Below are 13,720 nucleotides of genomic sequence, written 5' to 3'. Positions count from 1 at the left end.
AACTTTCTCTTTGTTTTCCCACTCTACTTATTCAGTTCTCTCTCCCACCATTATTTTCTCTATTCACTGCCACATCTCTCCACTAGGACGTAAAGGACTAGAAAAGACTGAGATAGTCAAGGGCTTGGTGAGCCAGGGGCTCCATGAATTCAGCTCCACTCACATTCTCATTTTCAAAGAAATACTTCTCATTGCCACCAGATCCCTGCCAAGCCACCTGCAATAGGAAAAAATAAAGACTAATTAAGACATGAATCCAAGAGGCTTGGGGGGGGGAGAGATAAAGAGGTGAAGGAAAAAATAATAGAAGAGAGCCAAAAGGAGACCGATACTGGACATTATTACACAGTGAAGCCCTAGTGGCAGATCTTGTCCTGGTTCTCTTGATTTCCCTCTCTTCCCTACCATATCTCTAAGGAGTCCAAATACAGGAACAATATCCTACTTTTAAGAGATCTCTCTGACCAAAACTCCTGAAGCCTTCTGGGTCCCTGTGCCAGACTTTTAACACTGAAATGATTAAAACCAGATCACCTACAATCAAAATGTCTAGGATATCTAAAAAAATTTTTCTACCTCCTATTCCTCCAACATTGGGAAGAATATATTCTTATTACCCATCCAAAATAGCCCCACAACTCTTACATCCTTGGTCCCTACCTCACTGAGTCGATTGGTGTTCAGATCTCCCAGCAGCAGGGTGTCTGAGGTATGGGCCACCAGATATCTCTCCTTGCCCAAAATCTTCACTTCCTCTACTTCATACCCATAATGGGATTTGAGGACCACACGAGTGCCTGATGAAAGATTCTTCACAATCACCTGGGTAGAAGGCAAAGCATAGAGAACTACTATATAGAATATTAAAAGCTAAAGAAGCCTTAGAGATTATCTAGTTTAATTACTTCATTTTATGGATGGGGCCATAGGGTAAAGTGAGATCACACAGGTATTAAGTAACAGAACTGGGATTTAAGCCCAGGTTTTTTATCCGTCGTATTAGATCAGTACACTTCCCATTACACCACAATTTCATCCTAGAAGAGGAGTCATCATCCTGAGCCCTAAGCATCTTCTTACCCATTCTGGATTTTGCATAAGCACAGGTTCAGAGCTAGTACTGATTTAATGGGGAATTGGGAATAAAATGAGTAGAGGAGAATGTGAATGGAGCAAAAGGCTGATGGCTCAACATAACTTGCATAAACATTAACTTCTTTTCAAGTCTCTACAATCTGGCTTCCAAACATCATTTAGCCAAAACTGCTCTCCAAAGTTACTAACAATTTCTTAACTGCCAAATTTAAAGGCCTTTTCTTGATCCTATTCCTTCTTAAACTCTATGCATTTTTTGGTACTGTTGATCACTCCTCCTCGATGTTCTTTTCTAAGGTTTTTGGTACCCCACCCTTTCCTGGTTCTCTTCCTGCCTGACTCTTTTGCTAGATCTTCATACAGGTCATATCCACTAACAGTGCGTTGTCCATAGTACTCTCTTCTTTTAGCCCTCTACACTGCTTCTATACTTGGTGAGCTTATCCGTTCTTATGGAGTCAATAATTATTTCTGTGCTGATAATTCTCAAATCTGTTTAATCAGTTCTAACCTTCCTGCTGACCTCTAGCCTCATATCTCCAACAGCTATTAGATATCCTTAACTAGATTTCCCAAAGACATCTTAAATCCAACATATCCAAAACAGAATTCATTATTTTTCCCTTAAAATCTCAATGCTTTCCAAATTTCCTTTTTATGTTGAGGGCACCACCCATTCTTCAAGTCACCTGTGTTCCCAACCTTGGTGTTGTACTCAACCCCTTACTCTCTTGAATCCCCCACTTCAATCTGTTGCCAAAATATGTCAATTTTATCTTTGTAACTTCTCTCACATATGTCCCCTTCTCTAACACAGTTACCACTTTGGTTCAGGCCATCATCATCTTGTGCCTAAACTGCTGCAATAGGCTGCTGCCACAAGTTTCTCTCTCTCTCTGCTTCAACCCATCTTCCACTCAGTTGTCAAAGTGATTTTTCTAAATCACAGGTCTGCACATGTCACTCCCCCTACTCATTAAATCCCAGTGGCTCCCTATCACCTCTAGGATCAAATAAAAATCCTGTTTGGCACTTAAACCTCTACATAACTTGCCCACATTCATTTTTCTAGTCTTCTTGCACTCCTTCGCATACTCTCTGATCCAGTAGTAGACTTCCTTGCTGTTTCTGGAACAAGACATTCCATTCCTCAACTCTGGTCTCCTATGCTTGAAACATTTTCCTTCAACTCTTATTTCTGTGATTTCCCTGGTTTCCTTCAAGTCCCAGATAAAAACCACCCCTTCTACAGGAAAACTTTTTCTGATCCCTCTTAATTCAGGTGCCTTGCTTCTTGATTATCTCCAATTTCTGTAGTAGGAAATAACTGGTTAGACAGGAAATATAGCATAATGGACAGAAAGCTGGCTCCACAATCAGGTAAATCTCTTCCATATGATGACTGAAGGATACTAGTCAAATGACCTGACCTCTAGATACCACAAATAATCCTTTTGCTAACAGTGGTATCAGTTGTTCAAGCATACAACTGCTTTCACAGAAGAAGTCTGTTACACAATGGAGAGCCCTATAGCAATTAAATCACAGGTTAGGAAAAAACTTAACCTGGAAACAAAATGCTTACTACTTGGGGAATATCTAAACAAAATGTGGTCCAAGAATGAAATGGAATGTTACTGTGCCATAATAAATGGAGATTATGAAGAGTTTTGAGAAATATGTGGAGATTTCTGTGAACTGATACAGAATATATAGATAGAACCAGAAAAATGATATACACAATGGCTATAACAACATAAATTAATAAATTAAACTAAACTAAATGCTTGATTGCAGAAAAGTTGAGCAAATTCACTCCTCTCCTTTCTTTGCATAGGTGAAGGACTTTGAATATGGAATATTCCATATACTGTCAGACAAGATTGATATGTAGGTTGATTTGCTGAATCTTTTTGCTCTAAATTTTTGTTATCAGGGATGCTTCACTGAATAAGGAAGGGAGAAGGTATATATTTGGAAACAGCTGACAGACCAGAGGCTGCTGAGGAGGTGGCACAGAGCATGGAACCTGTAACTCTCCTTGGGCTCAAGGCTTACCTGCTTGGTTATCTACTTGTCCCTAGGGGGAAGGGACTAAAAGTCTGGTGCTTCTGCCTAGTCTTGGACTCTGGTACTCTTTCAGCCCTACTGACTACTATGAGAAAGAGTACCTTCCCTGCCACCCCTCTCAGAGAATCAAAGCCTGCCTTTACTTCTTTGGTATCCCCTGAAGGATTAAGAGTCTTGAGGTTCTATCTTGTCCTGGACCAGCTGAAGGAACTGAGCCTAGCTCTAGCCAGCTACCCTTGGGTCACAGATATGTCCCAGAGCTCAAGAAATAAGATATTACTCTCATTCAAGGTTAGACATTAGCCTTTAAACCAAAATCAGTCTCTAGCTCTGGTCCATCTGACCTTCAGGGACTTTAAGAGCTAGAGAAAGCAAAGGGCTAGTAATGGGAGGGCCCTCTCTAGGGAATGGACCAGCCTGAGGGGTTGAAAGTGGGGAAAGAACAAGACCTTGAATTTCTGCCAAGGTCTAGGCCGAAGCTCTCTTACCCTGGGGCTATTGAAGGACTGAGAGCATGGAGCATACACTACCCTTTCTTTGGGCTCAGAGCCTCCATGCCTTTCTTGGCCCTTTGCACTTCTGATCTTTGGCCTCTTTTGGCCTACCTGATTGGCCATGACTAGAATCAAATAGTCTGGAGGCATAGCATAGGAAAGTAATGTGTTGCTCCCCAATCCCCATTCCCTATAACTCTCTACCCACAAGGGAATAAATGTGAATCTTAGTACAGATTTCATTTCAGAATTGTTATGAAGAAAAAATGAGATAATTAATATTTATGAAATACTTTATAAAATCTTAAAGTACTATATAAATGCTAGATACTTATAAATCAACTATTAGTAAAAGAAATATACCAATAAAAATTAAGATTTAAAAAGCAATATAGTGTAATTAATAGCTAACTGGCCTTGGAGTATACAAGTCCTAAGTTCAAACCTTGCTTTTGACACATACTGGCTGTGTAGCCCTGGGCAAGTATCTTAATTTCTTAGTGCCCCAGCAACTGTCTAACTCTGTAAGTGACACAATAGGTACCTATCTGCATTGGGAGAAAGAATTTCTGTACCAGAAGTTCCCTATACTAATGAAATCACAAGTCTAGTACCAAAAAAAGATTTTTAAAAAGTAGCACACACCATTGTAACATGGAATGGATTTGGTGTGGGGACCTACATCTGAATCCCAGCATTGTAACCATGGGCACTTCATCTAAGTCTGGGCCTCATCTTAATAAGGGGATGATATTTGCTTACAGAATTGTGAAAAAAATGCTTATAAACCTTAAATTAGTATGTAAGCATGAGTTATTCTTCTTCCCTAAGATAGTTCAAAATCAAGACAATTTCAGACTAGAAAAAAACTGAGAATAGTCTCTAGAGCCCAGTTTAAAAGATCTGATGTCTGCCAGTCTCTTCTCTAAAAAGAAAGAAGGGTTGTGGCTTGAAGGAAGAGAACTACCCTAATGTGACCTGCTCTCCATTGAAGCTCTGCCTGCAGTGTGATAAAAATAGTTATCCTTGGATATAATAGTGATATACCCTGGGGCGGGGGAAGGAAATAGTACAAAGCTGGGTGACTCATGACAAAGTCTAGATGGGTGGAACATGTCCTACTTACCTGGCTGGGTCCTACATATGTCAACTCAAACTTGTTCTTATAAATACTTCTTCGGAGGCAGCAATCAAATTGTTCTACTCCACCACACAAAGTACCCTGTGAGAAAAGATAGCAGCCACTAGAAAGTGTTGAGGCAGAATGATTAACCAGAGAGAAGTATCTGAGGACACAAGAGAATACATGGAAAAGAGTGGGTGGTAAGCATTATAACGGCAAAAGATGTCAGAAGCAGGGCATGACAAATTGGTGAGACATCAGTGAAACACTAGCCCTTTATATACATCTCTTTGCAACTTCCTAGTGACTGCTAAACCGAGATGATTTAATTTCTCCTCCCTATTTCCAGTTCCTAGATTGGTAGAATGGGGTCAAAAGAAGGTAAAGTTGCTAGTGGCATTAGGTAAACATCCTTAGGGAAAGAGAATTTTCCAAGAAAAGGGAAAAGATTTTGTCAGGAAGGGGCTGGTTCTAGGTAAACATACTGCACAAAGTCGGGAACCATCCCGTTTCCAGGCTAAGGCAGTGACAGTGTACAGGTTGGCAATTTCTTTGGGTTTTGCCTCCTCCCAGATGCTTCGTCGAGGGCTCCAGTTCAGCACCCGAAGCCTAGGGATTTAAGGACATATGACATATGGCTTATAGAAGGAATGGGGGCTTGAGCAGAAGAGTATGAAGGGAAGAGAAAGAGTAGAGATGCAATACTGATGAGAAAAAATATCTTCCCTTCATTGGTGAGGAAAAGGGGTCAGGAAGAGAGAGTGGGTAGAGAAGTTTAGTGGGAGAGAGAACAAAGACTTCAAGGTGATTTTAGGAAAGTGACAAAAGGGTGATAGGGAAGCTGTAGACAGCAAAGTGAGGCTAAGAAGAGATATGGTGAGGTAAAGTGGGTAAAGGCTGGAGAAAAGGAAGATGGAAAAAGTCATTTAGTAAGGAGGTACTTAAGAGACACAAAAGAATGAAAAAAAGACAAATATGGAAAAGAGAAAAATAAGAAGCCTGAGGTCAAGGAGATTAAGGAAGAAAGAATGAGAAGAGACTAAAAGGAAGCACAGAAAGGCTATAGAACAAGACTATAGGATGACACCCAAAGTCTCTGTTATTTTCCTATCTCACCTGTCATAACTTCCCAGTACAACGGCTTGGCCTCCAGGACTGGCTGCAGCCGTGGTGAATTCACGCTCCTGAGGGTCACGGCTATAATCAAAAGTTTGCAATACATGGCCTTCTTTTCCATAAGCCACAATCCTTCGGTCACAACCAGCAGCCACAATGCTATTAGATGCCCAAGCCAAGGCATAGGGTGGACATGGATGACTGACCAATTTCCCCTAGAACAGGAATGCAGGAAGTCTGGCAAGTGGTGACATTGACTTTTGTTGTGTTTTTTTTTTTTTTTTTTTTTTAATGTCTTCTTTTTATCATTTTCTTCTCACTTATTTTGACTATATTCTCCTTATAGAAATTATTCCTTTAACATAAGAATATACTTATATAAATTAAATCTTCTATGGAAAGACCACACATATACTGACAAGTATCCATGAGATAATTACCTTCAATACATACAATAACTAGTATGAGGGAGAGTGAGACCACGAGAACAAAGCCACCATTCTTCAAAAACTCTTAACTTTGTTCTTCATCCTACTGCTTATTGCTCCTAGGAATTCTTAGCCTAGCATTCTCCCTCTCTCTCTCTTCCCCTAAGATTCTAGCTCTCTTGACTTCCCAAATCCAAACATCTAAGTCTTCTGATCTTCTTCTTCCTCCAAGTTCCAAGCCACTCCTCACTTTCACCCTCTAAACAGCTTTATTTCAAAGGATCCTTTATCATACAAACCTGTGATTCACCAGAGCCTTCATCATCAAAGAAATATCGGACAATAGTGCCATCAGCATGACCAGAAAGAATTCCTTTCCCAGAGCCACTGGTCAGTCAACAGAAAAAATAGATATTGGGAAAATAAAAGTAACAAAATAATTGACATTTACAGAGAGTTTTAAAGTTTATAAAATGCTCTATGTCTGTTATCTCATTTGAACTCAACAACCTTTTAAGATTATTTTTATCCCCAGCTACAAAGAAGAAAATAGCCTTGGGGATTACAGCTCATAAATGTCAGAACTGGAACTCAAATCCAAGTTTACCTGACTCTAAGTCCAAAGCCCATCAATCAAGTCTTTTTACTGTCAAGCCATTTTCCAACCTGTGACTCCTTCCCCCCCCCCATACACAGCCCATTTCGAAGTCACCCATTCACCAACTTTCAATATCCTTATGTTCCTCACACTCCCAGCAGCGCTCTCCCCTTACTTACTTTGATGTTAGTGAGACAACATAAGAATCTGTCCCATAGATAGTAGATGATTTATTGGTTTTAGTATTTGCTAAACGGACCTGAAAGAGAGAGAGAAGCCAGATGAATTTTTTCTTTACTTGACTCTGAAAGCAGTAAAAAGACTGCACAAGTTCAAGACTTAAGAGAAAGCTAAGACTAAAATAGTTTAACCCCTTATTCTGCTCCAGTAAAATTAAACTTGGGTGTTGGGACTAAATATAAAAGCTCTTCTCAGTTTCACCTTAATTTGGTATAAATTTGGTGTGAAAAAAGTCAATCATTTTATTTTTATAAAATAAATACTAATATTACATATAGATCTGATCCTAAGGGAGAAGAGGCACTGTTGACCATCTCTTTTATGTTTCTTTCCTTTACCTTCCCTTCAGCTAGTCCAAAAACAATAATGTATTCTGCTGGCCACTGTAGACAAGTAACAGCACTCTATAAGGAAGAAAAAAAAAGTTTTATGGAATTAGCACTGCTTATAATGATCAGTACCAATAAATAAGCACCACCCTAGTCTTTTGCATGGAAAGACACAAACCAAACTCAAAAAGAGAAAGCCTATAAGAATGAGAAGTGAGACTACCATTTGGTAAAGGAAAGAGCACCCAGTTATCAGAACCAAGGAAGGTTAGATATCCTGATAAAAACTTGAACATTCCAATAAAATAATTTTAAGAGAATATAGTACTTTACCGTCTGGATAAATTTGTTGCAGATCACTTTTTTGTCACCCCTGCTCCAAAAAAGGGAAAAGAAGATATCAAAATTGCAATCTATTTGTTAAAATTAAATCTTGAAGAAATTTCAAGAGAAGCCTTGAATGCAGAGCAGCAAGGAATAATGCCATTTGTATTTCTATCCAAAGAGGCTCCATGGGAGCAAAAGCCAAAGCCTAATGTAGGATTCTAAGTGGCCATGGCTTTGTGAACAATACAAAGTTTCAATGATACTGTCCATATCTCAATTACTAAGCGGAGATACAGTATTACTGCTTTGCTTATGTGACATTGACTCTTCTAGGAATGGGACTGGGAAAGCACTGGGACAGAAGCATCAATATCATGGTATCACATGTATTTGTATTTGGGGCAGCTATTAATATCTCATCTTTAAACCCTTCTCCCAGGGTATCATTTCCCTTTCATTCCTCATTTCTTCCCAGTCACCCACTTTCACTAGTCTTACCAATCTTCTCCAATCTTGTATACATAGATGATGTTGTCAGTCTGTCCTATGGCAATCTTAGTGGAATCAGGAGAGAAAGCCATGCCCTTCACCACATAGCTCTTCCTACCATACTAAGGGTGAGACAAAGGAATGCAAATATATTAAGAGAAAGAATTTTTTAAAAAAAGAATTTTTAAAAAAAGGTTTATATGGTTGTACTGGAATTAAGGACAATGTGGAAGGGGAAAGGGGAGTAAATGGATGGAACAAGACAGTAATATGCTATTTCTTGTGATTTAAGAGTAGGGAAAATGCTGAAAAGGTAAGAAGCCAAGGAAGGAGTAGTCTCTTCACCTTCATGTCAGCTGGTTTGGTGGAGAATTTATCTCTCCGTTCCCCATGCTCATCATATAGTAAAACTACACGGTCCACTGTACAGACAGCAAATTTGGCATTGTTCTGGGACCAAGCCATGCAAGTCACTTTTGCAGCACCATCCTTTTGGAGGAAAAGGTAAATTTTAAAAGTTAGAAAGAAAATTTTACTTAAGCTTTTACTGAGAAAAATAGTATTCAAGCATATAAACAAAGCAGTAAGAAAATAAGAAACATGAGCATATAAGATGGACCAAGTAATTTTTTATTTATTTTTCTATATCTTTATTTGTGAATATATATACATATATATATATGTAAACATACATATATACATACCTACACTCAGGAAAATATGATGTTTCTGAGAACAAGCATCATCTCACTTCTGAATTTGTAGTCCCATCATTTACCTGGGAAGGTATTTGACAAATACCTATTGACTTTTTATACCTTTCTTATAATAAGGGCATTCTCATCTTCACGTTACAGTCTTATGTTTAAATTATTTCTGTCAGGAATCTTATGTCCACATATTGCTGCTCCCACCTTTAAAAAATTAAATGTATGATTTCAATGATGTAGGAAACCCTCTTATATTTATACTCTTCAATATATCAGAGTTGTCCAGGGCACTTACCCTATTACCATCAAAGGGTAATAAAAAGGCTGATGGGGGTAGGGAGAATGGAGAGAATAAGTTAAATGACAGCTTATTATCAGAGATAACTTTCATATGGGATATCAAAATGATCCCAGGTTCTCAAAAGCAATGGAAGAAGGGTACAAGCTCTGTACCCTTCAATAAGCTAGAAAGTCACCATTTTAAGTTTATTCAAGTGATTTGTCTCAGATGAATTACAAAGAATTGGCAGATGTTATTGATGAATCTCTATCAATAATCCTTGAAAGATTATGAAAAATAAGAGAGGCACCAGAGAAGTTGTTCTAGTTCTCAGAAAGAGCTGAGAACAAGTCATTTCCTACCCTCACCCATTGGCTGAGGACCTCCACTGAAAAAAAAGTGAGAAGGTCCCTTTTTTTTTCATCTCACACCACTTAAATATCTTATCCCGCTATCTCCTCCTTTCGTGTCTCCCACTTCACATGAAGAGATGACCTTTTTCTTGCTAAGACAACACCTCTAGCTGCACCCTTCCCATCTCTTACAACAGCTTGTCCCACCCTTTCTATACCTTTTATTCTTCCCCTATCTGCTATCTCTTTCCTGACTGCTAGAAACATGGCTATATCTCCCCCATCTTTGGAAAAAAAATCCCTCAATTGCACCATCCATATTAGTTATTATCCTATCTCTCTCCTTCCTTTTCTATCTAAATTTCTTAAGAAATTTAGAAGCAAGAGGGAGAAGAGAAAGTATAGACAGTTAAGAAAACTGTATATACTTTCTCTTCTCCCTCTTGCTTCTAAATTCTATAATCAGGCTTCCTATTTCCTTATTCAATTGAAACTTCTCTTCAAAGTTACCAGTGATCATGAAATGCCAATACCAGTGAAATGCCAAGTCTAATGGTCTTTTCTTAATCTTCATCCTTCTTGGTCTCACTGCAATCCATCCATCATCTGATTTTAGAGATTCCTTCCTCTCCAGATTTTTGTGACTTTCTCCTGGTTTTCTTTTTATCTGTTTGACTGCTCCTTCTCATTCTTCTAAGCTGGATCTTTCTCCAAGACATATCCACTACTGCAGATTTCCTCTAAGGCTTTGTCCTAGTCCATTTCTTCTTCCTCCATACTGTTATCTCATTAGGTGATCTTATCTGCTCCCATAAGCTCAATTACACAAATGTAACCTATATCCAGCCCAAATACTTCTCCTGAATTCTAGCTGTGCATCAGTGATTTACCTTTTTGGACACAGCAATATATTAATAAGTACTTCAAACCAAATGAACTTTCCTCCAAAACCTTCTCTTTTTCCTAATGTTCCTATTACTGTCATGGGATCTTATCATCCTGGCCACCCTGGGTTCACAAATTTTGGTGTCATCCTCAATGCTAGCATGTCTATTCTCTTGTCAAATCTTTTCATTTCTCCCATCAAAATCTCTCTCTTTCTCTATATTCCCTTTTTTCCATTCACAGCCACTAGCCTAGTTCAGGCTTCATTATCTCTCTCTCTTAGATAGTGAAACAGCTTTTTCATTAATTTCCCTATTAATGTCTCTCCATTTCAATCTATCCTCCATTCAGCTTGCAAATCAACAGCAAGATGATTTCAGAGAGGTTGGAGAGACTTACATGAACTGATGCTAAGTGAAATGAGCCGAACCAGAAGACCATTGTATATGGCAACAAGAAGATTACATGATGATCAATTCTGATGGACATGGCTCTTTTCAACAATGAGATGATTCAGGCCAGTTCCAGTAGACCTGTAATGGAAAGAGCCATCTACACCCAGAGAGAGGACCATGGGAACTGAGGGTGGATCTCAACATAGCATTTTCACTCTTTTTGTGGTTTGCTTGAATTTTATTTTCTTTCTCATTTTTAACTTTTTGACCTGATTTTTCTTATACAGCAAGATAATGGGATAAATATATATACCTATATTGTATTGAACACTTTTTTTTTTTACCATGTTTAACATATATTGGATTACATCTAGCGGAGGAGGTGAAAGGAAGAGGGAGAAAGGGTCAATCAATGTTGAAAAATTTTCCTTGAATATATTTTGAAAATAAAAAAAAACTTCAATTAAAAAAAAAAACAAAGCACAGATCTGACCATGTCACTGCTCCTATTCAATAAACTCCAGTGGTTCCCTATTGTCTTAGGATCAAATATCAAATCCTGTTTGCTACTATTTATTCCTCACACACAACACTCTGGATCCCAACTTTGTCTTTTCATTGGTTATCTCTCGTACTTGAAACACTCTCCCTTCCTTACCATAGTCTTCTGACTTCCTTGGCTTCCCTCAAGATTCATCCCATCCTAAATCCCATTTTCTTCAGAAGGCCACGTCTAGCACATTCATCAACCCCCTCTCTTCCCCTCCCAAGGACATTCCTTCTGATATTACATCAATTTAGTCTGTTTATATCTTTTATTACTTAGTTATATGCATTCTGTTTTTCCCATGAGAATGTTAGGTCCTTGAGGACAGGAATCATGTTTTTGAATGTGTATTCCCAGAAATTGGCACATTGCTTTTACAATTAATAAGCCTTTAATATATGCTTTTTAACTACTTGAATGACTGAAGAGTATGTAAACTGTAGCCTATGAGCTTGGTTTTGATTTCTGGGGAAATTCTATAATGGATCATTAAAGAAAAAGTGAAGATAAGAAAGCAGTGAATAAAAAGTCAGATGCAAGGCTTCATCAAGAGAAAGGCTTACAATTTTCAAACAAAGACATTAAAGCCATTTCAAGTCATATGAAAAAATGCTCTAAATAATTATTGATTAGACAACTCTGAGGTACCACTTTATACCTCTCAGACTGGCTAAGATATCAGGAAAAGATCATGATAAATGTTGGAGGGAATGTGAGAAAATTGGGAGACTAATATATTGGTGGAGTTATGAAATAATCCAACCATTCTGGAGAGCAACTTGGAACTATATGAATGTAATGGAATAATATTATTCTATAAGAAATGATGAGCAAGCTGATTTCAGAAAAGTCTGAAAAGACTTACATAAAACTGATGCTAAGCAAAGTATTTTCATTTGTTTTTGGTGGTGATGGTGTTTGTTTGCTTTGTTTTTTTTCTCATGTTTTCCCTCCTATTTGATGTGATTTTTCTTGCACAGCATAACAAATATGAAAATATGTTTAGAAGAATTTCACATGTTAAACCTATAGTGGATTGCTTGCTATCTAGGAGTTGGGGCAGAAAGAGGAAAAAACTGGAATACGATGTTTTGCAAAGATGAATATTGAAAACTATTTTTACATTTGGACAAATAGAAAGCTATTATAAAAGAATTTTTTAAAAAGAAAAGGGCTCATATTAAAATAACTTTTCTTTTTGATAGGATTACTATACTCACAAATTTAGATTCATCAGGTATAGTTTACCTATAATTTTGCAAAAATTTTTGATTATATTTCTCATATTATTTTTGTAGACAAGATAGAAAGAGATGGATTAGACAACATAAAATCAGATGGATTAATGTCCAGTTAAAGGAACTGGACATGATTTGCTTTGAGAAGGGGGGGCACACAATGTCTTCAATATCTGTAAATATCTGAAAATCTGCCAAATCAAAAGAGATATTAGATTTTTTTCTATTTGGTCCTACAAGGTAGGTTCAGGAGTAACAGGTGGAAGTTGCCAAAAGACCAATTTATGTTTGAAGGGAGCAAATCTTGTTCTTTATGAGAGCCATCCCAACGTGGGTTGAAGCTGTCACCGGGAATTCCTTGGAGTTTTTACATAGAGGCTGCATAAACATATGTCACCTATATTCCAGTGGGATTCTTCTGGCAGACGAGTTGGACTCCAAGGTTGCTGAAGTCTCTTCTAACTCTCAAATTCTATGATTCTAAAGATTGGCCCTGCTAAATTCAGAGAGGCTTATACTGATAGGTTAGTCAGAGCAATTCTCAACGACAACCTACTGAGTTATAGAAGAATTATGATGTATCTTGGTTGTGGGAACACCCAAGGAATCACAAATCTTTGAAATAATTAAGATACACCAGGAGTAGTGTAAAAGATACCACAATGGAATGTGGAAAATTGGAATTGGAAAACTAAGTAGGCTAGTTATATAGAAAGAATAAAAGTTAAGAAATAAACAACATTAAGTGTGCTTCATTAAATATCAAAAGAACCAAAAGAAAGCATCAGACATTTTGGGTCGATCCATTATGGAAAGATACAAAGATGATGATAGCGATGATAGCTAGCATAGTACCTACTATGTGTCAGGCACTGTGCCAAAGCACTTTACAAATAGTATCCCTTTTTTTGTGAGGCAATTGGGGTTAAGTGACTTGCCCAGGGTCACACAGACGTGTTCTAAGTGTCTGAGATCAGATTTAAACTCAGGTCCTCCAGACTTC

General features: G+C 37.9%; 2 protein-coding genes across 4 annotated transcripts in view; one reads left to right on the top strand and one right to left on the bottom strand.

The window, feature by feature from the left end:
• The window catches only part of IFT172 (intraflagellar transport 172), a 44,093-nt gene that overhangs the window by 28,852 nt on the left and 1,521 nt on the right, over positions 1-13,720 (bottom strand). The window contains exons 1-12 of one of the 3 annotated variants that reach the window (XM_074288310.1): positions 10,937-11,102; positions 8,655-8,798; positions 8,319-8,431; positions 7,827-7,866; positions 7,503-7,568; positions 7,104-7,183; positions 6,626-6,713; positions 5,899-6,113; positions 5,268-5,391; positions 4,786-4,881; positions 661-822; positions 164-217 (exon numbers count right to left, since the gene is read on the bottom strand). In XM_074288310.1, coding sequence (XP_074144411.1) covers positions 164-217; positions 661-822; positions 4,786-4,881; positions 5,268-5,391; positions 5,899-6,113; positions 6,626-6,713; positions 7,104-7,183; positions 7,503-7,568; positions 7,827-7,866; positions 8,319-8,431; positions 8,655-8,798; positions 10,937-11,026 — 1,272 coding nt within the window. In that variant the 5' untranslated portion in view covers positions 11,027-11,102. Of the gene's footprint in view, positions 1-163; positions 218-660; positions 823-4,785; positions 4,882-5,267; positions 5,392-5,898; positions 6,114-6,625; positions 6,714-7,103; positions 7,184-7,502; positions 7,569-7,826; positions 7,867-8,318; positions 8,432-8,654; positions 8,799-9,013; positions 9,036-10,936; positions 11,103-13,720 lie in introns of those variants that run through there. The other 2 variants (XM_074288312.1, XM_074288311.1) reach the window with 2 other exon arrangements.
• The window catches only part of ZNF512 (zinc finger protein 512), a 143,132-nt gene continuing 135,008 nt past the window's right edge, over positions 5,597-13,720 (top strand). Inside the window, exon 1 of the mRNA XM_074288326.1 lies at positions 5,597-5,841. The gene's annotated coding sequence lies outside the window, so the exon portion shown is untranslated. The remainder of the gene's footprint in view (positions 5,842-13,720) is intronic.

This window comes from Sminthopsis crassicaudata, chromosome 2, assembly GCF_048593235.1.
Source record: "Sminthopsis crassicaudata isolate SCR6 chromosome 2, ASM4859323v1, whole genome shotgun sequence".
Classification (NCBI taxonomy): Eukaryota; Metazoa; Chordata; class Mammalia; order Dasyuromorphia; family Dasyuridae; genus Sminthopsis; species Sminthopsis crassicaudata.
This window is presented reverse-complemented; position numbering and strand designations above follow the sequence as displayed.